This window comes from Vespa velutina, chromosome 3, assembly GCF_912470025.1.
Source record: "Vespa velutina chromosome 3, iVesVel2.1, whole genome shotgun sequence".
NCBI lineage: Eukaryota > Metazoa > Arthropoda > Insecta > Hymenoptera > Vespidae > Vespa > Vespa velutina.
Genome location: NC_062190.1, coordinates 12,049,099 through 12,076,322, shown reverse-complemented (window position 1 = coordinate 12,076,322; position 27,224 = coordinate 12,049,099). Strand labels below are relative to the sequence as shown.

General features: G+C 39.7%; 5 protein-coding genes across 6 annotated transcripts; 4 read left to right on the top strand and 1 right to left on the bottom strand.

The window, feature by feature from the left end:
- Positions 1-57: 57 nt before the first annotated feature.
- LOC124948177 (tRNA-dihydrouridine(47) synthase [NAD(P)(+)]-like) lies at positions 58-2,736 on the top strand. Its single transcript, XM_047491455.1, has 5 exons — positions 58-217; positions 436-1,711; positions 1,834-2,201; positions 2,348-2,476; positions 2,559-2,736. The coding sequence occupies exons 1-5, from the start codon at positions 75-77 to the stop codon at positions 2,629-2,631; spliced, it is 1,989 nt and encodes a 662-aa protein (XP_047347411.1). The 5' UTR covers positions 58-74; the 3' UTR covers positions 2,632-2,736.
- LOC124948194 lies at positions 2,729-7,588 on the bottom strand. Of its 2 annotated transcripts, none has more exons than XM_047491498.1 (4): positions 7,488-7,588; positions 3,394-3,579; positions 3,146-3,301; positions 2,729-3,058 (listed from the first exon to the last, which is right to left on the bottom strand). In XM_047491498.1, exons 1-4 carry the CDS (start codon positions 7,506-7,508, stop codon positions 2,891-2,893), a joined length of 531 nt encoding a protein of 176 aa, XP_047347454.1. In that variant the 5' UTR covers positions 7,509-7,588; the 3' UTR covers positions 2,729-2,890. The 2 variants fall into 2 exon arrangements, with proteins under 2 accessions (XP_047347454.1, XP_047347453.1); XM_047491497.1 differs by lacking the exon at positions 7,488-7,588 and adding an exon at positions 5,614-6,016.
- LOC124948186 (serine/threonine-protein kinase fray1-like) lies at positions 4,058-13,624 on the top strand. The gene is made up of 6 exons (XM_047491474.1): positions 4,058-4,836; positions 6,708-6,839; positions 10,565-11,157; positions 12,068-12,180; positions 12,284-12,534; positions 13,426-13,624. The coding sequence occupies exons 1-6, from the start codon at positions 4,778-4,780 to the stop codon at positions 13,523-13,525; spliced, it is 1,248 nt and encodes a 415-aa protein (XP_047347430.1). The 5' UTR covers positions 4,058-4,777; the 3' UTR covers positions 13,526-13,624.
- Positions 13,534-14,939, top strand: LOC124947675 (serine/threonine-protein kinase OSR1-like). Its single transcript, XM_047490158.1, has 5 exons — positions 13,534-13,661; positions 13,767-13,881; positions 13,961-14,223; positions 14,618-14,774; positions 14,862-14,939. The coding sequence occupies exons 1-5, from the start codon at positions 13,534-13,536 to the stop codon at positions 14,937-14,939; spliced, it is 741 nt and encodes a 246-aa protein (XP_047346114.1).
- Positions 14,940-15,152: 213 nt separating this feature from the next.
- On the top strand, positions 15,153-20,304 carry LOC124947674 (S1 RNA-binding domain-containing protein 1). The gene is made up of 3 exons (XM_047490157.1): positions 15,153-15,210; positions 17,496-19,264; positions 19,347-20,304. Exons 1-3 carry the CDS (start codon positions 15,153-15,155, stop codon positions 20,115-20,117), a joined length of 2,598 nt encoding a protein of 865 aa, XP_047346113.1. The 3' UTR covers positions 20,118-20,304.
- Positions 20,305-27,224: the final 6,920 nt, after the last annotated feature.

The window sequence follows — 27,224 nt, the reverse complement described above, 5'->3', positions numbered from 1 at the left end:
CAAGCGATAATCGATAATCGAATGTACCGATTATAAAACGATTGTGTCTGTATATCGATACTTATCGAGCCAATATGGGATATCTATTGGCTCGTCGAATTCCTGCCGCACGTACCAGACTTCAAATGGCGGATTACAGTGAGAAATGTGATGAAGATTGTTCTTTCGACGATTACAGCGACGATAAGCACAAAGGCGTATGCCTCATTAAAGAAGAGTAATCTTTTTATTATTACGTTATAATCTTTACATAAATCGTCGTGTCATAAATATTATCCTTGCATTAATAGAATTATAACCTCAAAACGATCGTCGCGCATCGTCGTTTCACAGATTTGTTCGTTGTTTCGCGCCTATCTGTCCGATTAAAAGAGTCTTGTTGAACCTATTGAGGGGAATCTTGCAATATTAAAGAAATATTCATTTCTATTATAGATTCATCATCGAAGATAGAATAAGATTACAGAATGAAGAGTGCCTTGTCGGGACAAACAAGCGGAGCGCAGAAGAAAGTATCAAGGCGCGTGACGAGGAAACAACGTCCCATGAATTGTCACCGAAAAGATTCAAGTCGGACGATAAGAAAGAAAAACTTAGGGGTCAAAATAAGGCTAGACCGCCACCGTTCAAAACGTTGCGCGAAACGAATTTGTGCCCATGGATAGCGGATCAGGTGGAAGGAGAGGTTGAGAAAAAATGTGAAAATAAACGTTGTTCCTTTTTGCACGATCGAAAAGAATATTTGCAGATAAAGCCAAGCGATATTAACGAGGATTGTTACCTTTTCGATCTAATGGGTAGATGTCCTAGAGGCGCCGCATGTAGAATGGGTTCCAAACATCTGACCGAAGATGGCTTCAATATAATAGACACGAATAAGTTACAAGAATTTAAGAGGAAACCCTTGTCTACGCAAAATCAATTGTCCAAGTCTCTTCAAAATAAGCTCAGAAAGCATAAATATAATTTTTCCAAGGCAGAAACAATCGTTAAAGGAAATAATCCTTCCGCCAAGAAGATGTCTACCAAAAGTCGGACGTTGAGCGATACCGAAGGAAGGTTATATTCAAGAGTAAAGAAGGACGACGAAGAAATTGATAAAGATTTACACTTGGAGGACGTTCTTGTCGAAGAAGGCGCAAAGAATGAAAGGGAAGAACCAAGGGTCGGGCCCGTGGAGGATTACGATTTGATTAAAATTCGACCGTCGGAGAAAAAAAAGATCGATTGGAAGAACAAAGTAATGTTGAGCCCATTAACGACCGTGGGTAATCTTCCATTTCGTAGGATTTGCAAAGGTTACGGCGCCGATATTACTTGCGGAGAAATGGCATTGGCTCCTAAAATATTGAAAGGAGCACACGAGGAATGGGCTTTGGTAAAACGACACAAAAGCGAAGACATTTTTGGCATACAATTGTGCGGTAATAATCCTGGAGTATTGACGAGATGTGCTCAGTTATTGAACGAAGAAATTGATATAGATTTCATTGATTTGAACTTAGGGTGTCCTATCGATTTAATTTACAGACAAGGTGGTGGAAGCGGTATGCTCAATAGATTAAACGTATTAGAAACGGTTATAAAGTCTGTTAGTCAAGTCGTGGATATACCATTGTCCGTTAAGACAAGAACAGGGGTTTACATAGATAAGCCCATAGCGCATAATTTAATGCCAAAGTTTCGAGATTGGGGTGTATCCATGATTACCGTGAGTATAGTATATCGATAGATTTTCATTATTACAATGTTAAAATTCATAATCCATTGTTTTAATAATCGGGATTCAAATTTAACGGGAGTATAATTGTAAATTGATTGCACGTTGAACAGGTTCATGGAAGATCTCGCGAACAAAGGTACACGAAACTTGCAGATTGGAATTATATAGAAAAGTGTGCACAGGCAGCAAAGCCCGTGCCTGTATTTGGAAATGGAGATATCCTTTCGTTCGACGATTATCAAAGAGCACTGAACGTCTGCACTTCCGTAGAAGGTGTGACTATAGGAAGGGGAGCATTAATCAAACCTTGGATTTTTACCGAAATGAAAGAGAAAAAGTTGATAGACGTAAGAAGTACGGAAAGATTTGATATATTGAAGAAATATGCTAATTATGGCTTGGAGCATTGGGGATCCGATACGCGAGGCGTCGAAACGACGAGAAGATTTATGTTGGAATGGATTTCCTTCTTGCACAGGCAAGTATCATGTCTGATTATTTATCAAAAAGGAATGGATAGCTTACGATTATAAGTGGCATATTTTCTCTCTGTCTCCCCCTCCCCCTCCCCCCTCTCCCCCTCTCCTCCTCTCCTCCCGCGCCACCCATCCCCTCTCTCTTTAGATATGTGCCTGTTGGACTGTTGGAAAGGCCACCGCAGAGAATCAACGAGAGACCACCATTTTATAAAGGTCGAGACGAGATGGAAACGCTTATGGCGAGTTCGAATTGTGCGGATTGGGTTAAAATATCGTAAGTTCGTTTAAACGACAAATACGTCGATTATCATATTTATCTAGGATGAACCGTAACCACGTTTGATCTCTTTTTTTAGAGAAATGTTGCTTGGAAAAGTACCCGATGGATTTCACTTTTTACCAAAGCACAAAGCAAATTCGTGGAAGTAGCAGGAGAATCGTAATCTTATGTTTTCTCTCTCTCTCTCTCTCTCTCTCTCTCTCTCTCTCTCTCACGAGGACTTTTGAAATAAATTTTAGCTAGATAAACAAAGAGTCCGATATGGAAAAATTTTATTCAACACGCAGATGCAACCGATCTAACATCATACGGATTATTATAGATTAGATTTTTCTCAAAAATGCGCAATTTTCAGTCGTGTCGATGAGGATTATTAATAACGAGCCGTATTTCCCGTCGATGGAGAAATTAATAATGAGCAGTGATGTCGCCGAGTAGAGAGACCGGCCACATGCAATCGCAACCACTGGCAATTTGTTTGGTGTAAGGCTCCCAACAATCGCTGTCCCAGGCGCGTCTGACTAAGAAGAGAGTCCTACTCCTTTGGACGCAATGAAAGACAGGATGAGCGCATTTCTGGAATGAAGAAATTAGCCAACGATGTAGGAAATCAATGATATTTCGTAGATCGAATTAATTGAAGTCGTAAGATGCACGTTAAACCTGTTTAGAGGACGATCTTGTCGTTCGTTCGCTCGCTCGATCGAGAAACGAGTAACTCTTGCAATAGACTTCGTGATAATGAGGCGGTTGATACTCGTAATTTTCATCGTTGAACTGTATTCTTTTTGTCACGCTTTCGCAGAGACTTCGATATTCCTAATAATGGGAGGGGAAACAAAAAAAAAAAAAAAGATTGGCTGAAAAGGAATAAAAGATAAAATAAGTAAATAAATCTCCAAGAGAATTACGGGCATTAAATTTCGATTCTGCCGATCGAGTTGTCGAAAGTCTTCCAGTTCTTCGGCCTCTCTGTCGTTGTACTCTTCCGATAAATAGGGAAGATCGTTGCGCAAGTGATTCTCGAAGAATTTCGTAAAATTGACCTTCCCGTGTAGTCCTGTAGAATCGTGCGCTAGCACGAGCAATTCGGCAACCTATCGGAAAGAGCAAATGTCAATTGAAATAAAAGAAAGAAGAAATTGTAAAGGCCCGTGGTTCGGATACGAGGGCCGGTACGGATCTTTGGCTTGGTTGGTTCTATAAAACTCGATGAAGCGTCATGCTCGAGTGGGAGCGAAGCTTGCTGCGCGTGACTCATCCATTTGATATTGCGCCTTATGCGAAAGGACGAAATCACCGACGATAATTGAGACACACGCGATGCAGCGAGAAAATATTTCGAACGAAGTCGAACGAAAATCATTTATTTTCTATCCATTGTCTAATGGCCGCGGTGATTGTTGTTGTCTCCGTTGAATCGAGATGACGTCTTCTCGGCGATGAACGACGTTAATCGGTTTCCCGTGAAAATCAGACTTGGCTCGGCCGACAAGGTCAGACCTGATTGAGTCAACGTGCCCCATGTCGTACGATATAAATTATTCTTCCCCGCGGCTCTCGCTTTAATTCGCGCGCGGTGCCTTCCAAGCGACGTATCCGACGGAGCGCGATTTTAAATCTGAAACGCGGCGAAAAGTAATCGTCGGGATTAGATTTTCTCTTTCTGTTGACGTTCTTTCGAATCATAAGTCGTGAAGAAAGGGCAAAGAGAGGGCGGCGAAGAGAGGAGAAAAAAAGAAGAGAGAAATAGAATAAATTCTCTCGTTGTATGTTTGTGCTGCGAGAGCGCGTAGGAGCGATGCGCGTTCGACGCGAGAAGCGCGCTCGTCGGTCCGTGGTAGGTAGTTATTCAATTGAGAAGTGCGCTCCCGTCTGACATAGTTCAGTCGACGACGAACTTACATCTACACCGGAATTTGCATCTCTTCGTCGCTTACCGTCGCGTACTCGGCCTTTTCTTTTGCTCTCTTCTTTTGCCCTCTTCGTTTGCTCTCTTCTTTTGCTCCCTCTGCACCCTCCTTCCCGTTGTCATCCTCCTCTCCCCCGCTTTCCTCCCCTCCCCCTCTTACCCTTCCTCCTCCTCCTGCCTTCCTCCTCCTTCCCCCCACCCCCCTTCATCCCGACGACCTTTCTTCTCGGCTTTCTCCATCGGTCATTTACGATCACCGAAGAAGAGGAAACCAGGAACATAGGGAGTTTCGGTTCTTTCGTTGATCGCACGTTCGAACGTGTTAAAATTTAACAGGCGACGAAGATGTCGTCGAGCTTCTTCCACCGTTATTGATATCGACGATGGATGCCATGGCGACCGATCTTTGCGCGAACGGAACTTTGAAAGCGACATCAGGCAGGTGAGATAGATATAGAAATATTTTGACTTTACAGCGAACTCGAGCTGGCCGATTTTTCCCAATAACGACTTGCGATCGATTGGATCGATCGGCCGCAAAACGCAACCTTTTCCCGTTCGTAACGATGATTTTCATGACAGTGAAACGGCTTAATGGTCATTATTCCTGGCCGAGTTAATAACCAATTGACCCTCGACCGCCTGACCAGAGGTTTCATTGATGAAGAGCGCTATTAGACAAAGTCAAACCGTGACAGCGCTCGAAACTTGCTCCTTTTCTTCTCTCCACCTCTCCTTCCTCTCTCCTTTCTCCCTTCTTCATTCCTGATTAACTGTTTACGTAGCATTAAACGATCACGCGTTAATCCGTTAATAAAGGAAAAGCCAAGTGTCTCCTCACGAGGTCCTTCTACCAAACGTCTTTCTCAACTTTTCCGAAAATCGCTCCTTCTTGCTGTTCCTCGATATACGGTAATAGATTAGTAGAATGAGTAAATTGGAACGGTACGACCACGGGACGACGTCTAGTTATTCCATTTAGAACAATTACGGATCATCGGAAAAGGCACACGTGGACGTGTTTGTTCAAATGTACTCGTAAATGTGCTCGTTGATCGCACGCATGATCGATCTATGACTAAGCTATGCGTTTAACGCTAGTAAATGCACGTGCCGTTCGCGAGTTTAAAGAATAAGAAATTAAAAAAGAAAAAAAAAATATTGTCCATCGACGCGCTATCTTTCAATGTCACGATGTTCGCATATAAATTGGATATACCTGGAAACGAAATACAATTACGTGGACGGCGGTGGTAGGCGTAGTCGTTTCGTTTCGTGAAACGGAACGATTTTTTCTCTCGTCCTGCCTCCAAAAGATTAATGTCGACCGACGAAACGAACGTGGGTGCGAAACGGCTCCGGCAAGAAAATTAAGGGAAAATCCTAATCCTGGCCTGCGAATTAAATATTTAACCCATATATTTTTCGAACGCACGTTATAAATATAATGGGACGCGGGGAAGGAGAACCGCACGAGATATCTCGATTCTTCTTTAACGCTATATGGACCGTCTCTTTTACTGTTTGATAATATACTTAGACCATAGGAATATAATGAATGAGAAATCAAAAGAAAAAGAGAGACGGATTTGTACGCGTTAATTGCGTTTTTAAACATTGAAATAAGATATTTTAAGCGAATACGTACGTCGAATACGTGGAAGTACGTGGGGCGCTCGCTTCCTTCGAAAAGTTTTACATTGGCATTGCTCTACGATATGGTACGTTACGTATGTATACGTAAACGATATAAGATAAAAAGAGGTTACTAGCCGGTCACCGAAAGACGTGTACGTACGACGGACCATTGACTCGAAGGAAGGGACGGTAAATTTGCGATAAGATTATTTTTAGCCAACGTTAGAGGGCTTACCCCTTGGCGGTGGCTAAAAATAGTCCGTAAGGCCAATCCAGCTCCAATTATTCCATTTAGGTATTTAGGTGACAATCGACCGACCGTCAATTTAGAAATATTCCACACGCTCGCGAGCGGGGATTTTACGTGGCTTCCTTCGACCGTAATAAGACGTGTTATCGTCTTATTGTTACGATCGTCGGACACGATTTTTCCTTATCGAAAATTTTATCGGAACTCGAAACGTTGCGAAATTCAAAGATGAAAGAAACGACGAAATTTGTCGTTAATCAAGAGAAATTAAAGATCGAGCGAGGAAATTCGAGGCGCTAGAAGTGAACAAAATTCTGAAATATTATCGCGTTTAAATTAATAAAGAGAGATCAATGATGAATGAATCGATAAATATCGCCTTGCTAACCGCAACCCGTCTAACGAGCACGCACGTCCGTTTGCAGCGTCGTAGATAACATTATGAGGCAACGCAAGTCCGGTGCATTGGATGCCACGGCGCCGATACCGTCGGAGAAGGAGCAGCTAAAGTTTCAAGATAACAGATTCCTCACGACTTTGGTACTCGGTAGGAGTAGGTGAGTACACCCTTGTTTCTTAGTTTCTTTTCTTACTTTTTTCCTTCTTCCCTTCTTTCTTTCTTTCTTTCTTTCTTTCTTTCTTTTTCTATTAAAATTAACCTGATTTTTTTGTACTTGCAAAAAACAAAAAGAAAGAAAGATAGATATTGAAATTATCTCAAACGCGAAGGCATTGAAAGGCATAACTTTAAAGTTCGGGAAGTCGACTGGTCTTAACGAGCTAAACGAATCGTTCGTAAACTCGTCACGCGATCTCGTTCCCATCGTTTTCGATGAAGAGAGGGGAGACCGATCGTCTCTCTCTCTCTCTCTCTCTCTCTCTCTGCCTGCCTGCCTGTCTGTCTCTGCCTCTGTCTGTGTCTCTGTCTCTGTCTCTATCTATGCTCTGTCTCTCGGTTTCCGCATACGGTTTCCTGATCACATTGAAATGACAAAAAAGAAATAGTCGAACAAAAGATTCATCGCGTGGTCAAGATTTTGTAGTCGCTCGTGAGAATTACATTAGCGCCTCATAACAGAAACATAATAAGTCCTTCTACTTCGGCGAAGTCGTTTTATTTAGAAACGTACTCGTAGCACTCGAAAAATTTATTTGCACAAAGTTTCTTGATTAGAGACGATTAGAGAAAAAGTCAAACAACTTACTAAAAATAGTTTTCCGTACATCCTCGGTATATCGTTGATTCGACGTAACGAAATACGCGAATCAAGATGGTAACCGTAGAAGTTGCGAGCCTTTTGTAAAATCAAAGTAAAAGTCGTGGAGATTATATACCGGAGAAGGTATCGATTCGAGAGGGAAAATCATATCCGTTTGCGTACGATGCTAAAGGTTAAAATAAAATTCCTGTACAAATAGAGAAAATCAGAGATAACGCTCCGGTGGCATCTGACGCGTTAAACGTTTATATCTGCGGATCGATCGATTGACATTAATTAAATCGGTAGGATTGCAACCGGACAATTCATAGGAGATTTATAAATGTGAAGCGAGCATCGATATCGGTCGCTATCGACACCGATATCGTTCGTAAATCCAAAAATCCTCGTTAGGATTCAGTCGAACGTAATTTTTCAATACTTTTGCAAGCCACCTACGCGCCTGAGTTATACTTCTTACAACAACTTATTCCAAAATGAAGATTCATTTGGACGGACGGACGGCTAGGAAAGAGGAGGAAGAAACGAATCGTGAGTCGGAGTAATTAAGTTTGAACGTTCGAGCCTTGAGACTTTGTAATTAGTTCTAGGAAGTTGATTCAACGAAGAGACGAAACGATTTCGCTCGAATTAACGGCGGCAACGCGTTTACTTAGGATTATAAGGCTGTCGAAACGTCGTTTCACGTTCAAACGATTCGTATTTCGTAACGTTTTATTTCAAATTTCCCGCCTCGGGGCTTTGCTTCGTGATCGACTAAAACGTATCAACCGAGATTCGCGTCTATATCGCGTCTGTATCGCCAAAAAGTTCTTTTTTTCTTATTTTTCCTCAAAATCCAAAATTTATGCGATATCGATTAATTTACCTAATAAAGGCGTAACGTTTATCAAAATCATCATTCGTCGTATCTTATCAACCTAACCAATTTTATTCTCTCTCTCTCCCTCGCCGTGCGCTCTGCTTCGTTCTTACTCTCCTATTCTATCTAATTCGCGTTTTATCTCTTTTCCGTCGTAATAATTGTAATAGGCACGGGTATAGTCGAAATTATGTTTTTGCGCGAATACGATGGCAACGCCAAATCCTAACGAATTAAGGTTCTGAGAGATTTTCATTTTGTTTTTACATTTCATATGCACAGCGTATAAAAAAAAAAATTCTGTGCAAATGCAATACGATAAGATAAGCTGCGTATAGTTGGTTTTGTAAACAACAGTAAGCGGTAAAAATAAATGCCTTGCCGGAAATATCCTGGATTTCGATAGAAAGGTGAAGATTCACAGTAATTTATGATACTACTTATTTTCTATTTAAATTAATTTCAATTTAAATTAATAACCTTGTTTTCTCTGATGCGTTTACTAAGCACACGTGATCGCTTCTAGACGAGTCTACCCTACGGACAGCGCGTTTTTTCTTCTTCAAACTTTAAGACGAGATTCATAGTGAGGTTAAATAATGAGTACAATTACTTTTTTGCAAATAATCATAATTTATTTTTTTTTTATAGTGTTTTTTCCTTTTTTTTCCATTTACATACATGTAATATTTTCAATTATGGAGTGATAAAATTATGCATCATATAAATGAACAATTTTGTTGGTGTGAAAAATTTCAAAACACGATACGATGCATAAAACAACGTTCCATTCTATTACTTTTATCCTGGCTTAAGACAAAGACCATAGTTTCTAAAACTGATTAATTTTATTCGAGTAAAAAGATTCCGTGAAAACGAATAGAACGTTGTACATCATTGACATTCATTTCAATTTGAAATTTATTTCTTTGTTTCTTCTTGTCCTCCTTACATACATATCGATATGTTTATAATCGATCGTTTCATGATAATCGACTGTCCGATGATGAGACATCCATTGTTGCCGAATAATCCTATGCCAGTAGAGAAGTGTGGAAAAGATATAATAGAAAAAAAAAAAAAAAAAGAAATAAATAAATACAGCAAATATAGTTATAGACGCATAAATACGCCCTTCCTATTCCATTCCTCATGAACATATGTACATATATATGTATATATATATATATATATACGCAGTACCGGCTTCGGAGCAAAAGGGTTAACGATTTTGCGTCATGACCAATAGGACGCCGCAGAAATTAACGGTTCTCTGCATCATGACCAATAACACAGGGCCGAGAATTATGGCGGGATTCTTTATAAAGTTTGACAGACGGAGTAGGATTATTGGTCGGACGGCGCAAAGAATGCGCGCTTGAAGGTTCGATCGAACGCGCCACAGACTGCGGTACTTGAGTCCGATAAATATCGTATAAACGAGGAATACGAAAAACGGAAAAGAAGGGTGGGATCGATCGCGCGTAAGTATCTCGTTATTTCCATTCGAAAAAGCTGTTACGTCGAACGTTTTCTTTCCTTTTTATTCCTCGCTCGTTATATAAGTAATTCGTCGACAATTTTTTATTCGAATGATCAATTAAAAAGAGCAATGGCTTTAGAAATGGCTTTAGAAACGTTCATTAATCACTTTGGTCTGTTTATAATCGCCTTTGGTTGTTCCCGAATAAATGAACGCAAACGTGTCCGTTTGTCTGTACGGATTAATTCAGGCATACGCGTGGTGGACCGTCAGTGATTCGGTTCCTTGAGAAACCTCAATCGTTTCAATGAATCGAAACGAGTTTCGCGTAGGACGCATAATCACGCGAGATCGACGCATTTGTCTTCTCGCGATTACGCGTAATTGCTCCCCGATAAAAGCGCTTCTCTTTGCCAGCCAACAAAATACATCATAATCGTAAACATAATCGTAAAGGTATATCCATATAGACGTACGTATGTATCTATGGTAAGCAAATAAAAGGGGGGAAGAGTTTCGCAAAAAGTTCTCATTGAAAATTCTAAAGCAAATCTTTCTTTGGTTCTTTTTGGCCGAAGCAGTCTTATCTTTAATTAAGAAGAGACAACATTTACACAGTTCGTCTTATAACGCAAAGAGATAATCGACTTAATCCTTGAATCTTTGAATGTACAATTGCGAAAATCAGATGGTAACGTGAGTTTACGTTTTCAACAGAAAGATCTCACCGGACGTATTGCCATCCTGCCCTTCTGGAATATTTCGACAAAGATCCCTTCGTTCGACGACTCCTACTAAGTTATCAACGTCGACGGCGACGAAAAGTGACGGAGATCGTGAAGAAGCGTCGCAGGTAACGCCAAACGATCGACAAAACTCTACGCGAGTCTTTTCGACCGTTTTATCGAGCGTTCTTTCGAGCGGTATACGGGAGAAAAGCAACGTTTTAAACAACAACAACAACAACAATCAGAACAACAACAATAACAACAGCAACAACAACAACAACAACAACAACAACAACAACAAGAAAAGCGGTAATAGTAAGAAGAGCAGTGTGGTCGGTGGTGGAGGCGGCAGCGGTGGCCTCAGAGGTCAGGCGGCGCGTGCCATACGAGCCGGCGGTGGTGGCGAGAGCGGAGGTGAGAGCGGAGGCGCCGCCTCGTTACTCGCAAGGGGCGCCAGAGCTGCCAGTAAGCACGCGCGCCTTGGCACGGCACTGGCTAACAAAATGGCGTCTGCGAGCTCAACCGCGGTCGTGCAAGGCTGGCCAAACACCAAGGACGACTACGAGCTTAAAGAGGTTATCGGTGAGTAGTAACTAACGTGTCGCTGCTTACCATTATCCTCTGGTATCCCTTTGTCCTTTTAGGAATCGCACGAACGAGCCATCGTTCAGAGAAAATCTTTTGGATTCGGAGCCGGTCGCTCGTTTTTCTCCTCTTTCTCTCCTCTTTCTCTCCTCTTTCTCTCCTCTTTCTCTCTCCCCCCGTCTCCCTCCCAGCCCGTCGTCTTTTTCTTTTTCAGTCAACTCTCGTTCCGTCGAATTTTACGACTTTCTGAGAATTTTGAAAAAATGACAGAAACGACAACGAGGATGACATAGATGCTCGACGACGCTCGATCAAACGCGTCGTTTATTATTTCCTAAAGATTTTCTCTGATCACCGGTCTGAAACGCCATTCTCTCGACGAGGGATCTTAACCGGCTCCTTCGCGATAACGAATTTCTCATTTTTATCTCTCTTCCTTTTCACTTCTCTCTCTCTCTCTCTCCCTCCCTCTCTCTACCTATCTCCTTCTTTGTTGCATAGCCTACGTAAAACATTCGTTCCTTTCGGTGTTTCTCTCACGTAGAAACCTATGTTCGTGATCTTGTCTCTCTCTCTCTCTCTCTCTCTCTCTCTCGTCTCGCCCTCCCACTTGCTCTATTCCTTCCTTTTTCATGGATAATGTACCCTACTGCCATATACATATGCATATTATAACCTAAATGGTTGGCATCGATCGTTTGTTTTGCTTCATCTTTTGCTCCCTTTCCATTAAAGATTTATTATGTACTATTCGTAGGCAGCTGCTACGTATCGTGAGACTATTCTTGCTCTTTGACTTTGCTTGATAATACGTTTGCTAAAAATACGTTCTATACAAGTCATTATTTATTACATCTAATTATCGTAGATATAGAGTAACGTATCGTATATTGATTAATATTCAAAGGTGTTGGAGCCACTGCAGTAGTACACGCAGCATTTTGTATTCCACGCCAAGAAAAATGTGCTATAAAGAGAATAAATTTAGAAAAATGGAATACCAGTATGGACGAGTTATTGGTAAGATTATTTATAATTTATACTAAATAATTACTTTTTTTTTTTTTTTTTTTTTTTCTATACGCCTCTTTGATCATCGTTACGTTTATCGTTATTTATACAGAAAGAGATACAAGCAATGTCTTCTTGCAATCACGAAAATGTTGTAACTTATTATACATCGTTTGTCGTAAAAGAAGAACTTTGGCTTGTTCTAAGACTACTAGAGGGTGGATCTCTGTTAGATATAATCAAACATAAAACTAGAACCACCAACTGCAAGCATGGAGTATTCGACGAGGCTACGATAGCTACCGTACTTCGAGAAGTCCTGAAAGGTCTTGAATATTTTCACAGCAATGGTCAAATCCACAGGTACCTTTCGTTAATATTCCCTCTTTCCTTGAATTATTATATAACTACAATTTTAACCTATGCGGTCTGGTTTATTAAATGGGAATATAATTATATTGAAGATATTAATGTAACTAGTGTATATTATGACTTTTAACAAAAAACACAAAACAATATTAGGGACATAAAAGCGGGTAATATCCTACTAGGAGAAGATGGTACTGTACAGATCGCTGATTTTGGTGTCAGTGCTTGGCTCGCTACAGGAAGAGATCTAAGCAGGCAAAAAGTTAGGCATACTTTTGTTGGAACGCCATGTTGGATGGCACCTGAGGTCATGGAGCAGGTGAGAGAGGAAAGTAACACTACAACTTCTTAGCCTGCATTTTCTGTGTCTACATTTCTGTTGCATTTACATATATTGGCATAGAGAAGTGCTAGGACGATGATGTACAGTTTACCATTGCTGAAGAGGCATCGATAAAACGCTTGTTAATTTCATAAGAATTAAATGACATTTAATTTTGTGTTTTACACTATTTGCATGAAGTTAATATTATCGATTAATTAAAACGAAGAAAAGTATTTCTTTAAGATATTTTCATTATTTCGAAATTCGATTTAAATAGAATATGCATTACTCTTGCTTGAACACGTGCAAGTTCCACGTTGATATATTACGAATATATATATATACATATACATATACATATACATATACATATACATATATGTGTGTGTGTGTGTGTGCGTGTGTGTGTATATATGTCGATATCCTTAGAAATGCCTTGCAACGTTAATCGTTCGAGTTAACCCGCGTCATTTGTAAAAGCACGCTTCTTTTAAGTGTTGTCTATATTTCTTTGATATACTTATCGTAAAAGCAATTATGATATGCATATTTATTTGCAGGACCATGGCTATGATTTTAAAGCAGACATTTGGTCGCTCGGTATCACTGCTATCGAAATGGCAAGCGGTACCGCTCCTTACCACAAGTATCCACCGATGAAGGTATTGATGCTCACTTTACAAAACGATCCACCTACCTTAGACACAGCGGCGGATGATAAAGATCAGTATAAAGCTTATGGTAAAACATTCCGTAAAATGATCGTCGATTGTTTACAAAAGGATCCAACTAAGAGGTAAACTTATGGCACAGGCATGTTTATAAAACTGACATGTATAATATACAAATTGGTACATGTAAATGGTATACGTATTATCGAGCCAAATTCTTTATCTTTTAGACCAACTGCTACAGAACTTTTGAAACATCCCTTTTTCAAAAAGGCTAAAGATAAGAAATATTTGCAACAAACGTTAGTTGCTATAGGACCGAGTCTTGAGACTAGAGTACAGAAGGTATGATTATTTAGAAACGTACGTAGAAGACAGTTGATATGTATACTTTGATTTAAAATATCGTTACGATCTAAAATAGGCATCGAAGAGGCAGCCAGGTACATCGGGTCGTTTACACAGAACGGTAACAGGGGAATGGGTTTGGTCTTCGGAAGAGGAAGATAGTGCGTCTAGCGGTGAAGAGGGCAAAGAAGCATTACCAGTTAATACAATAGAGAATGCGAGTAGCGAAGAAGATCTTGAACAAGACGAATTTTACTCTCAAGTCAAATCGACGCAAAGTCACCCTGTTATACAATCTGCCGAACAAAATGTTCCTATAAATCTGGTGTTACGACTACGGTATATATTAAATACCTTCAGAGAATCTTTATTAACTACTCTTTGATGTTGCAAAGCACACACGAACAGACACACACACACGCACACACGTATATATACATATATCCAATAATATCCTTGCAGACGTCCAGATACCCAATTCACCCTTGAGGAAAAATCCGTGTACACATCCATCCTTCCTGATCCTATTAATTCGTTTAAAACAAGTTATTGTATCCTCTACGATTTAATTCAACGCAATTTAATTTAATTATTAAATTATTATTTTTTTATTCTTATGTTTATTTTTATTTCATTTTTTGTTAAATTTTTTTTTTCTTTTTTTTTTTTTTTTTTTTTTTTTTTTTTTTTTTTTTTTTTGTAGTAATCAGAAACGTGAACTAAACGACATCAGATTCGAATTTGCCGTGGGAATTGATTCTGCCGAGGGCATTGCTGCCGAATTGGTTGGCGCAGGATTAGTCGACGGAAAAGACATTGTGGTTATAGCAGCGAATTTACAAAAATTAATAGACAGTGCCGGACAATTACGGACTGTTACATTTTCATTGGTAAAACGATACTTGCTCTCTCGTTATTTTGTAACGTTGTTGTACGTACAGATGAAAAACTTTCCAATTATCTTTGATTTGTTTTAGAACTCTGGTCATGCAGCCAACGAAGTACCAGATGATAAAGCATTAATAGGATTTGCTCAGATCTCCATCACGGATTAAACAATTTCGTAGTATTCTGAAATCTCAGAATAATGCTCTTACGTGATGTATATATATATATATACACATATATATATATATATATATATATATATATATATATATATATATATATATAATGCAAAAAGGATCAAAGGCTATAGCTATACCGTTTGATCATTATAGAAAAGTATTGTACAGTATATGAACCATCGGCGAATTTGTTTCACGCGTATGGCTCTAGCTTTTGGTATTTTTGCAATGACTCTTTTCAGTTGCTATGATTTTTCAGGTAATTTGATCACACAGGAGATAGAACCTACAAGATCCTAAAAATAATACATCCGGTGACAAAGAACCTTTGAAAAAAATCTTTACGTCCATCTTATGTTCGCGTAACGCAATAAGACGCAACCCACACAATTATTATCCACGAAGGCTTGCAAATTAGACATATTGTAATCTCTAAGAGTTAAAACTTCACGTTATTAATCTATAATGATTCATATTACTTTATGTAAATATTAGCGATCCAGTCTGTTCGTTAAGTTGTTTCTCTTCTTAGTTGTTGGCTGTAAATTTGAAAGAATTTGCACACATCGAAAGAGCATAGCACTTGAAATAACGACAGAAAGGACACATTGGATGAAATCAGTTAAGGTGCTTGAATATTTCGTTTCTTTATTTCATATAACTTTTTTCCTTTATTCAACAAAGGATATATAAGGTGCACTATAATATAGTGTCATTAAAGTCATTAAGTCCTGTACAAAATATCAATTATTACATTTTAATTATCATATTTGATGAAGAATCAATGAAATATTACACAAAGATTCAAAAGTACTAGAACACATTTTGTACTTAATTAAATAGAATTACAATAATGTATTCATATTCTTAAAGATTTTAGATAGAACTGATTTAAGACTTTTATTTCTTGAGTCGTTTTTACAAAAGCGATATGTGTGTGTATATATATATATATATATATATATATATATATATACACACACACACACGTTATATATACGCATACGTATATATACATATACGCGAATCTATACGTGAGCCTGCCACAAAATATATGAAATCCAAGTTATATGTTATTTATGATTAAAATTATTCTGAATATATTATGGAATTTTTGTAACATAAGTTTTAATATAGCCAGGCTTGTATATAGTAAAGAAGAGAAATATGTAATTATCAGATTTTGTTTATTATTTCAAGGTTTCTTTTTCACTACGAAATATGAACGAAAAATTGGAAATATTTTAGCTTCCATATACGCAAGGCATAATATCATGTTTGCGATAATTATTATCTAAATTATTTTATTTCTATTCGGAACATATATATATATAAAATGATATATATATATATATAGAAATCATTTTACCAATTCTGAAGTCACGAATGTAATACTCTATTCATTAAACGGCAGATGTATCTTGTATGCTTAATATAGAACATACGGAAAAAGAGCATAATTATTAGTAAGCCAAAAACAACTATAATAATGATAATGATAATAGTAATAATAATAATAATAATAATAATAATAATGATGATGATAATAATAATAATGTTGTATAAACTAAAGTAGAAGCAGAAAAAAATTAGTTATATCGAATATGGCACTATTTGGTAGTATTTTAGGCTTATCACGCATTATACTTCAGGATTCGAACAAAATTTAGTCCGAATGTTTTAGCGTAACTGTATTATCATGATACATGTGCCTTATCCACCCCCTCCCCCCTCTCAAAAAAAAGAAAAAAAAGAAAAACTATACTCGCTGTCGATTCATCACAAGCTTATAGACGTATTATTATTCACAATCTCTGATCATAGCCGAAAGACATTTTCTTACCGCGACGTATCTCATTCGTAGCATCATCGAAATGGTGCCAAACAAAGTGCGACGATTGATTATGTACCGATATAAAAAGTAATTTATTTGTATCAATATCAAACAATATTAAGTAATGAAAAATACTGTGCTTTATTCCATTGCATTATTACGATCACTTGATACGTAAGAACAATATGGTTTAATAGAAAGAGGAAAGAAATATTTCGAGTTAGTACTTAATTTTAACTTAATTTTCATAGAATTTCGAAAAATCGATAATATAATTCTTTTTATACACGAAATATCTGAGCGAGTTTATTAATGACTTACATTGTCGCAATAAAATATAGCTTTATTTTATCGTTAAATCGAATATATCGTTTAAAACGATTAAGGAGAATATGCATTCGTATGATTATATTCGTCGATTTTCGCGGGAAAAAATTGAAATGTCAAGTAGGTGCGATCGTCGCCAGAGACGCTTTAAGCAGCGGAACATGGAACATGTGACAGGCGCGGTTATGTTTTTATATTTACTTCATTCATGTTCTATCATTTTGTAAGATTCCGAGAGAAGAAAAAAAGAACATAATTTAGAAATATGAAGAGAGTTTTACGGAATAAACAAAACGCACCTATAATTATATCATCCGACGATGACGAGGACGAGAAGAAAGAAATAAAAAGGAAAGTTGTAAAGAAAGAAGTTCAAGTTGAAGGCGAGAAAGGTAAGGGCAAGAAGAGAGTAGGAAATGTAAGAGGAAAGAAAGTAAAGGTAGAAAATATCAATGAAAAGGACGATAATAAAGTAGACGAGGAATGTATAAGGGTAAAGGGTGTTAAAAGGAAAAAGGAGGATACAGACGAGTCACATAATGCAAAAAAAGTGAGGTTAAAGAAGGATGATCTATCTGTTGTTGTAAAAAAGTCCAAGGAAGATGTATCTCTCGAAGGGCAAAGAAAGAATAAAGAAATAGATATAGGAAATTTTCCTAACGAATGTGTGGAATGGACCGACGTCGACTACATTTCCGAAGTGGAAAATATCGATAAACAAGTAGCAGAAAATATAGTGAAACTTTTCAAAGATGATAATACTATACCTTTTATCGCAAGGTATAGGAAAAACATGACAGGCGGCATGGAACCGGATCAATTGAGATCGGTGAAAGAGTCCTTCGATCGTGTAAATGTAATAAAACATCGCGCTGCCGTTATTATTAAAGCTATCGATAAGTTAGGAAAGTGGACGCCACAGATACATTCTGCCATAATGTCTACCAAATCCGGGGACGATTTGGAGCATATTTATTCAATGTTTAAAGTAACGTCGAAGCAATCTTTGGCGGAGAGGGCCAAGTCGTTGGGCTTAGGTCCGATAAGTAATGCGGTAATAGAGGGAAAAGAAATTCCTCCTCTATCGTCGCTGATCGATCGAGAAAAGAAAGAGCTGCAAACCGAGCAACAAGTAAGGGAAGGAATTGTACACATTATAGCGGATATAATAAGTAAAAATAAAGGTACGTTTGACGAAGTGAAAATCCTTGAAAGAGCATCTATTATAGAGATTCAAACGGCGCGATCAAAGGCAAATGATACGTCCAAGAACGGGAAGAGGGATGTAGATCGAGAAAAGTATGAAATATATTTCAATTTCAAAAGTAACACAAGAATTATTAAACCGCATCAAATTTTAGCTATTAATAGGGCAGAGGCGCAGAAAGTACTCGGTGTAAAAATCGTTATACCCGATTCATTGATAGATGGATTTAAAAATTATTGTTTGAACTCGTTGTTCAGATTCGGAGCTAGGCCGTCGTCGGCCATACACTTGGCACTATTGGAAGATAGCATCGATTATGCTTACAAAAAGTTTATCAAACCGTTGATAGTTCGAAGAGTACGAAGCGAGTTAAAGGAGAAAGCTGAGAATGCATCGATAAAGGTATTCTCTATCAATGTCAAACAGTTGCTATTGACACCTCCTGTACGTGGAAAGATAGTGCTGGGTATAGATCCAGGCTTTTCTCATGGATGTAAATTAGCAGTGGTGTCGGAGCAAGGTAACGTTTTAGAAACTGCCGTAATATATCCTCATAGAAGGACAGAAGGAGGTTCAGAAAAATCGATTAAAATTTTGACCGATTTGGTGAGGAAATATAAAAGTACTGTCGTAGCGCTCGGCAACGGTACGGCATGCAGAGAAACAGAAGTGTTCCTTTCAAATTTAATCAAATCTAATGCCTTCGATCCATTCGACGTTTCTTATACTATAGTCGACGAAGCTGGAGCTTCCGTATACAGCTGTAGTTCGGAGGCGAAACTTGAGTTTGCCAGCCTTGATCCAAATATAATCTCTGCGATCTCAATCGCAAGGCGTATACAAGATCCTCTTGCCGAATTGGTCAAGATAGAACCGAAGCATCTAGGTGTAGGGATGTATCAACACGATTTGCCCGAAAAACAATTGATACAGTCATTGAACGAAGTTAGTATCCATATGAATATTGGATGAATCCATCGAAACATATCTCGAAATAACTCGATAATTGGCTAATTTGTTCTTATAGGTTGTCACAGAGGCTGTAAGTTTTGTCGGCGTCGATGTCAACACAGCTTCCCATTCTCTTCTTAGAAAAGTCGCCGGTTTGAATGTATCTAGAGCGACTAGCATCATAGAGTGGAGGAATAAGCATGGTCCATTTTTGAACAGACGACAAATTTTAAACGTAAAAGGCATCGGTAGCAAAACTTTCGAACAGTGTGCCGGATTTATAAGGATTCTACCAGAGACAGTAACAGTTACCGGGAGTAAAGTAAAGAAATCCAAAGATCCAGATAATTCTTTAAATTTTTTGGATCAGACGTGGATTCATCCGGAGTCATATGCTATAGCGAATGAATTTTTAAAATCGTCTGGATGTAATGTAGAGGAAATAGGCAGTTTGTCTTTCATAGAAAAAATAAAATCATACGTCAAAGACGGTGGTTCGAATTTTCGTAAGAAATTTCAGACGGACGAAGCCACGTTAGAAGTCATAATAAAGGGCTTAACTATGAAGAAAGACGAAGACATAAGAATGAAATCGCACTGTCCTTTGTTTCGTGCTTCTTTGCGAAATATCGACGACTTGACTGAGGGTACTTTGTTAAGCGGGGCTGTTAGAAATGTCACGCATTTTGGCGTATTCGTAGACGTCGGGGTAGGAAAAAATGGTCTTATGCCCACCAAGTGTTGCAAGGGTCAAACTCTTTGCATAGGTCAACGCGTGGAAGTAAAAGTTGTCAGCATCGAACACAAACGTAATAGATTCATCTTGGAACTCATCAAGGCCTTGTAAAGTAATATAGAAGGGCCTTCTTTGTCGACCGTGCGAGATGTCAAATACAATCGAAATACTTTTTTTTTTTCTTTCTTTTTTTTCTTTTTTTTTTTTTCTTCAATCACACATACAATCCCCCCCCCCCCCACCATAATATTACGTTTTGTACGGATTGTGAGCGAAATAAATTCATCCATTGAAAACATTGAGTAAGAAAAGTGGAGAAAAGTTTGATTTGGAAAAAAACAGAAGAAAGAAGATTTGATTTGGAGCAAATCTTTTATTAAGGGAACTCGATGGATTTATTATGTGTGTGCCCGAACGAAAGGGTTGACTATGCTCGAAAAAGTCTCTCCTGCGTTTGTGCCGATCAATATACGCCGTAGTCAACGGCGTAACAATAAGAAGCTACCTTTTTCTTTCCTTTCGTTTATTCTCTCGATTTCTTAATTAATTTTTTATTCTGGCAACTTCGACAATGGAAAAATGATTGTAGGAACGAGTTCATAAATAGTTTAATACCTGTACGAGGGGGGTATTCAAGAAAATTATATATCGCGATAGAGAAAGGAGAAGTAAGATGCGAGGGTAATAAAAGGCACGATGTGCCATTTGCAATGCGTTTTATTCAACCTAGGTATACGTAAAATCGCTCGATTGCGAAATAATTGATGAAATTGTTTATTTATTTATTTTTTTTCTTTTTTTTTTTTTTTTTTTTTTTTTTCTCTACAAAAAGAACGAAATAGAATTTCGACGCGAATCAAGAGTGCCCCCTGTAATCGCTTTGTTTGGTTTATCTTTGTCGATAAGGTAGACGTCCGTGATACACGAGAAAGCATATTTCTTACTAATCTAATCGATTTATTGGAAAAGCATGATAATCGATCATCTCGTATCGTCGTTCAGAATTCCCTTTTAGATCGTAACAGTAATAAATATCACGTTATTTTCTTTTAGTTAGCATCCGTGTCCTTTCGCATTGTTACGCGGGTGTATACGCTTATACAGGAGAGTCGGTCAGGGAGCTTTAAAAATTACCTCATTTTCTTCGCGAATCACGTACTTAAGAATTTCTTCGTAATGGCCAACAACACGTTGGTCTCCCAACGTACGGCAATGATAAATTACAAGGGGCAAGCGCAAGTAAAAGTAATGTATAACGGAGGTACTACTCGAGCGAGCTTTTTATTTATTTTAACGATAAAACGATATTACTCGAGAATCTTGATTGTTCGATGAAAATGAGTGACCTAGATAAAAGCATCTCTCGCGCGAGTTAACGAGAGTACGAGATTTATTTCACAAACGATAGCCGATAAGTTTTAATTAAATTTCTAATATGGATTTGGGCTGACGCTGTTAAAAAGTGATTACATACGCGTCGATTAATCGAACTAATGCGTGCGAAATAATTTTCAAATTGGTTAGGGAAAAGAAGGTGAGAACAGAACAAAGCCGTTTTATCCTTTGCTACTGCGACATGAGTCGGGAGGATGTCCGACGAAACAGGTTTTTATTCGGACGAAAACATTTTATACGAGGTTCGCGACGATCCTCGGTTTTGTAAAACTATGGGAAAGAGAGAAATAGAAAAGAAATTGAACGAGCTCGAGAGATTGCGAGAGAAAATAAAAGGAGTCATAGTGCGGTGGTCTCTTTCATGGGCGATGAACGGCGCTCGCTAATCTTTAGAACAATCGCTCGGCGTTTTGTAAAACCGTCCGCCGGCAATTATTATATTTGTCGAAAGTCTGAAAATTTATATTTGCCGAGTAAGAACAATGGCTTGTTATTTTCTATCCGTCCTGTTGAGAAAATATCACTGGAATCGACACGATGTTTATTTTCCCTCGTGGTACCTGTTAGGATTATAGGACTATGGGGCCGGCATATAGCGCCGGTATATAGAGCGAGCGGAACAGGGCAGGGGGGTGCTCCGTTGACGATGCTGCCCGATGCCGCGCGCTAGTGCTTTTTCCCCAGGCGTCTAGACGTCGCGGCGCCCGTTTTCAGGCATCAGCCGTTTTACGGAACTACGCTCGATGCTTCCACTCTCGACTACGTTCCTTATCGATCCCGGACATTGACGCGAATTAACGAAATTTTTCACTCCAACGGGAAAAAGGAGTAGGAATAAAGAAAAGAAAAAATAGATATGCGCTCTGAGAAGAATCATATTCGATGATCTCCCTTTCACGAACGATATCGAACTTTTTAATCAGCGAATGTCTTCCATGCATTGGGATACGTTAAGGGTGCTGCTCGGATCGATTTTTAATCTTGGCAAATGACTCCAAGGGAAGGGCGCTTAGACCGCGTCGCAAGCGTTAAACCATCGCAAGAAGGAGACGATGCTCGCTGACGGCGACGGTAATGTTGCTTGTTGCTCGTCAACAGAGGGAGGGAGGGGGGGGGGGCTTTTCCGATGGACGATTATTTCACTAAAGGTACATAGCTTTTTTCTCTTCTTTCTCGCGGCGGAAAACAAACAAACAAATAGATTTATTTTATTTCCCTTTGCGCCGAATATCGTTGATTAATGGAGCAGGGTCAACCGCGGAAAGTTTTACGATTGTATTAATCACCGACGGTGAACGTGCGCGAACAAAACTCTCGATATTTTTTTCCGAGCGATCTCTTCCAAATTGTCCGTCTATAAGATTCAACGAACAAGGACGTTTCCTACGTTTCGCATTTAAGCGAAATTAAAGCGATGAAAGGCGAGGTGTAAGACGATTTCGCGATAGGAGGGCAATCGATGGACGCAGATAGACGGACGGGCGGGCGGGCGGTCGGTCGGTCGGTCGGTCGGTCGGTCGGTCGGTCGGTCGGTCGGTCGGTCTTGGGGCGCGCGCATAGTAATATATGCACATAGCTCGGCTATAGAGCACTTGAAATGTTACGTAGGCACGTTTCGTACACGTAGGAGGTAGACTTTCGACCTTAACGTCCACCGACAGTTTAGGTTGGCTCGCCTACGCGACTCGCAAAATTATTACGAAGCTAGCGCAAATCGTATTACGGTAGCTAACCGTGGAATGGCATTTATTTTTCGCATAGCTCGCAAACTTTTGCCGCGTTTCGTTATTGCCTTTGAATCCTTAACTTGGAGTAAAATTTCACTTTCTTTCGTTTCCTGCGTAATATTTTCGTCCCCGATTTTGATCCCTCCCGTAGGAAGGATACGGTTCACTGGCAGAAGCTCGTTAATGTATACTGTGAGGTACCCCCTAGAATGTAACCTAACGCAAGAGCGATGGCTACGTTTTATTTCCGACAGACTGTCGCTCGATTAAACTCTCGTAAGCTCGTTAATCTCTTCCTATCTCGTTACTCCCGACGGAGAGTCGAAGGAAGCGAATGCTTCGGGCCCTTTTAATGGCCCGGCAAGGTAAGAAGCAACGCTTCATTTTACTCTCGCAATCGCTTAAAAACGCTCGTTACGTTGCGCTCGAACCATCGTCGCGTTAAATTATACGAATTTTGTCCACGTAAAGCCATCTAGCCTTCTGCTGGTTGGAAGCTCTCAAAGTGTATAGGATGAAAATCTTCCAATGAGATTTAATCCTGGCTGCCACCCATCCTCGATTTCCGTCGTCGATTGCGATCGACGAAAGAGACTATCGCGTCTGAATAAAGAGGAGATTAGTTGGATAGCCAGCCGTAAGGGAAACCGTAGGAGAGTAGTTTTGTTAACGAGAGATGCGGGATACGAGTTGGAATTCCGAGATTTCGCGACTCGAACGTTTCTCGTTGTCGTGAATGTAAGAGAATACATAGCGGATAGTGGGAGGTAGTGGGGTCGAGAACAGACACGCGTGCTTCTCCTCGTTGATTTGTGCGAAGACTCGAAAGGATTGTCCTGCCGGACCTGAGAGCTCTCTTCGTTAAGACACTCTCCTACCTTTGGAATATCACGTGCGAAACTAAGGTGTCCTCTGGGAGAGCTATACGGGACCAGGAGCCCGTAATGCCCCTTACCTTTTCCATTTTATTCGCCCGATAAGACGGAGAAAAAAGAAGGAAAATTGCGAGGAAACTCGTCTTTCTCTTCTTCTTTTTGATCCCAGGATTCGTTTGTCATACTCGAAGGCAGATCGATTAATCAGCTTTTGTCGGTAGTAGCGCGATAGTAACTTTAGCCTTTCTGACAAAGTACGCGAGGTCACGTCGTATCCCAGGCGAGCAACACCTGCTGCTACTACGGTCTTGCTAGGTAGGATCGGTTCGTGAGCTGACGCACGACTTTACAGGCGGCGACCATTTCTAAAGCCACACGAGCAGTTGTTCGGTCCTTTGCGGTCGTGACTCTCCAGAGTGCCATCGTCCCTAACCTCGGAGTACCTCCCAATACCGTCAGGAAGAACAATCGCCTAGGCTCTAACTTTTCCGTCCTTATCCATCGTCGTGCCAGTTCATCGTCGTGCCAGCTACCGTAAACGATAGAAAGAACGATGTCGGCGGATCTGGATAAAAAGAGATCAAGATCGTTCCTTATCTCTTTCCATGTGATGCTGTTCCTGGAGTTGCCTCTTTCTAATCTGTCTCTTTCATATCAAAAAATCCGACGAAAAGATTTCGTTTTGTTTGTAACGTTGGCCTTACAACCTATTCCGCTCACATCTTCCGAAATATAATGAATATTTTCACCTCGTGAGTTTAGCATAACGTTTCCGTATAGCGGATTTTTCATACGATCGTCTTCCTAACGAAGACGAAGAAGAAACGAGAGAGAGAGAGAGAGAGAGAGAGAGAGAGAGAGAGAGAGAGAGAGAGATGTCGATTTGAAAACTTTCCGAAAAGATTGGAAATTATTATCGCTGAACCTTCCTCGGATGGATTACATAGCTTCGCAAAAATTTTCGCAAAAATTCAAATCAGAAAAGTAAGGTACATAGACAACGACGATTCGGCACTCGATCTTGTAGTCTCGGACATTTTATACATTCGTCAATTTGCATATCCCTTTTTAAATTCCTCTTACGACGTATGCGCTCACGACATTCCTTCTTGATATTGTATTGTGAAGATATGCCAATGTTTGCCGGAATTGCGTGCTTCGAAATTTCATTACTGTTTGGTAAAAAGTTTAAATTGAAAAAGTCTTTATCGAAAAAACGAAACGTCCCATTTCAGGTTATTCATTTCGGGTCACCTTTTTTGTTTCTCCTTACGCGTTACTCGTTACACTCGTTCACGTTTTTTGCAAAATATTTTCACGCTTGCACGCTATAACACGAAACGTAGAATATTCGTTCGTCAATGGAGAATCGTAGCCCCGCCGTCGCGGTCGTAGTCGCATCCGTTTCGCAAATCCGTTTTGAATGGAAACGCGAAATAATTGGACCGGGTACGCAAACCATCGTAAAGCATCGTTTCATTTGTTCCCTTCTTTTCTCATATTTTCAGCGAGGCTCGAAACATATTTATCAGAAAGCGTGGTTCGCGCGAAAGTAAAAATGGATATCCGAAAGGTAAAATGTTACATCGAGCGTGCGTATAAGTGGTGGGATTAAAACCATCCCTCCCTCTCCTTCCCTCCCTTCTCCTTTTTCCTCGGTACGTGGTATCCAAAGTTTGTTGATTACTTTCGAGGATCGTTAAAGTTAATGAGGTGCCCGACGGAAATCTTCGTAGGAAGGAAAATCTCGTACGGGCGACTACGTATGTCTGCTGCGTCTGGGTTGCGTGAATACGAAACGCTCGCGAGGAGCCGTAACGCCGAGCTTCGTTGAAATTATTCTCTCTCTTCTCGAGTCCTTCTTATCGTAGCAACAGCATATCGTAACGTTCAACGCTATTCGCCATTTACCGTTGTGAATATTTCTTCACGTGGAAATGGGGGTCACGATGAAAAGATAAGATCGGATAATCGGAAATGTACAGTTTGCCATGCCAACGACGACTCGGATCCTCGAAGGAAGGGATGATCTAAGGACGGTTATACGTCGAGGAATACGGTTATACGGAGGGAAATGGTTAGACGGTAGAGGAGCTGTAAATCAACGGGAAAGAACGAAATGTCGCAGCGAGCACTTCCGAGAGAAAATTTCGAATACTTATTTATACGATAGGGCCAAGGTTCGTTTCGAACGTACGAATTCGAGTTTGCGTATCAATATCATATCATTAGCACGTATTAGCGTCGCCGTTCGAATCGAGTGAAATAATTATCATCAATTAAATGCATTTAATTAAGCGCATCTGAGCTACCGCGCGCGCGAAGGGATGAGGAATTATTTGCAACTAGCGGTTCTACTAGCATTACCTAAGTAGACGTCGCGCGGTCTTGATGTCGCTTAAAGTACATTACGGCTATTCGTATTTCTCCCCTCGTACCGTAAAGCGTATACTTTACACACCGTAACGAAAGCAGTATTTCTGGAATATCGCCTTTCGCCATAACGCGAAAGAGATTCGAGAATGAAAGTTGTCGAGACGACGAAAGAGCGGACAAAGCCACAGAGAGACTTGGAAGGTGTCTCACTCGCTTACGATATCGCACCCGTAAGCGATACCGCGCCGGATACCAATTTCGCTAGGACAAACTCTCTTCCTCCTAAATCCGTCGCAATTTGAAATAGAAGAGGAATAGAAGAGGAATCCTTTGAACGGGCCGAACGAATATGAGCTTGATCAAGGATACGTGCTGTGAGTAACGATAACGATCGCGGTTATATCGTCTATCCTGTCTTCCGATGCGTTAGATCGAATATCTAGAGACTTTTGAAAATAAAAATGAAAAAGAAATACTTTCCGTCGAATCATAATTCGAGGACGTTCGTACCTGAAAAAATCCTTAGAAAGAAGTCCCACAGGAAGGGAGATTCACAAGCGAGAACGAAAACGGATAATTGGCTCGCCTTACGCTTTCCACACTAATTATGTATTTCGTAGTAATTAAGCCTTTGCGATAGAATAACGCGAACGAGATTGGCCAAGTATCTCGAGTTTCGAGCGGCGTACATATTTTATTACTCCGATGGTTCTTTTCGTTAACAAGCGCCGCTTCTCCGGCTCGAAACTGAAGCTCTCGTGGAAGATTGAGCATCGTACGCGTCGGTGATTTTAGCCCTCGCATGTTTTTTAATATTCGGGACGGAAGAAGAGAGAGGGATTATA

Bases quoted from the DNA above. Each gene is read 5' to 3' on its own strand.
- LOC124948177 (XM_047491455.1), top strand. From the start codon at position 75: ATGGGATATCTATTGGCTCGTCGAATTCCTGCCGCACGTACCAGACTT. The intron at 1,712-1,833 runs GTGAGTATAGTA...CACGTTGAACAG, and splicing joins GGGGTGTATCCATGATTACC to GTTCATGGAAGATCTCGCGA. The intron at 2,202-2,347 runs GCAAGTATCATG...CTCTCTCTTTAG, and splicing joins TGGATTTCCTTCTTGCACAG to ATATGTGCCTGTTGGACTGT.
- LOC124948186 (XM_047491474.1), top strand. From the start codon at position 4,778: ATGGATGCCATGGCGACCGATCTTTGCGCGAACGGAACTTTGAAAGCG. The intron at 4,837-6,707 runs GTGAGATAGATA...GTCCGTTTGCAG, and splicing joins TTGAAAGCGACATCAGGCAG to CGTCGTAGATAACATTATGA. The intron at 12,181-12,283 runs GTAAGATTATTT...TTATTTATACAG, and splicing joins CCAGTATGGACGAGTTATTG to AAAGAGATACAAGCAATGTC.
- LOC124948194 (XM_047491497.1), bottom strand. From the start codon at position 6,012: ATGTTTAAAAACGCAATTAACGCGTACAAATCCGTCTCTCTTTTTCTT. The intron at 3,302-3,393 runs GTAATTCTCTTG...TCCCATTATTAG, and splicing joins AGAATCGAAATTTAATGCCC to GAATATCGAAGTCTCTGCGA. The intron at 3,059-3,145 runs GTTTAACGTGCA...TCTTCATTCCAG, and splicing joins CAAGATCGTCCTCTAAACAG to AAATGCGCTCATCCTGTCTT.
- LOC124947675 (XM_047490158.1), top strand. From the start codon at position 13,534: ATGCTCACTTTACAAAACGATCCACCTACCTTAGACACAGCGGCGGAT. The intron at 13,662-13,766 runs GTAAACTTATGG...TTTATCTTTTAG, and splicing joins CAAAAGGATCCAACTAAGAG to ACCAACTGCTACAGAACTTT. The intron at 14,224-14,617 runs GTATATATTAAA...AAACGACATCAG, and splicing joins AATCTGGTGTTACGACTACG to ATTCGAATTTGCCGTGGGAA.
- LOC124947674 (XM_047490157.1), top strand. From the start codon at position 15,153: ATGGCTCTAGCTTTTGGTATTTTTGCAATGACTCTTTTCAGTTGCTAT. The intron at 15,211-17,495 runs GTAATTTGATCA...TTCAAGTTGAAG, and splicing joins CAGTTGCTATGATTTTTCAG to GCGAGAAAGGTAAGGGCAAG. The intron at 19,265-19,346 runs GTTAGTATCCAT...TTGTTCTTATAG, and splicing joins TGATACAGTCATTGAACGAA to GTTGTCACAGAGGCTGTAAG.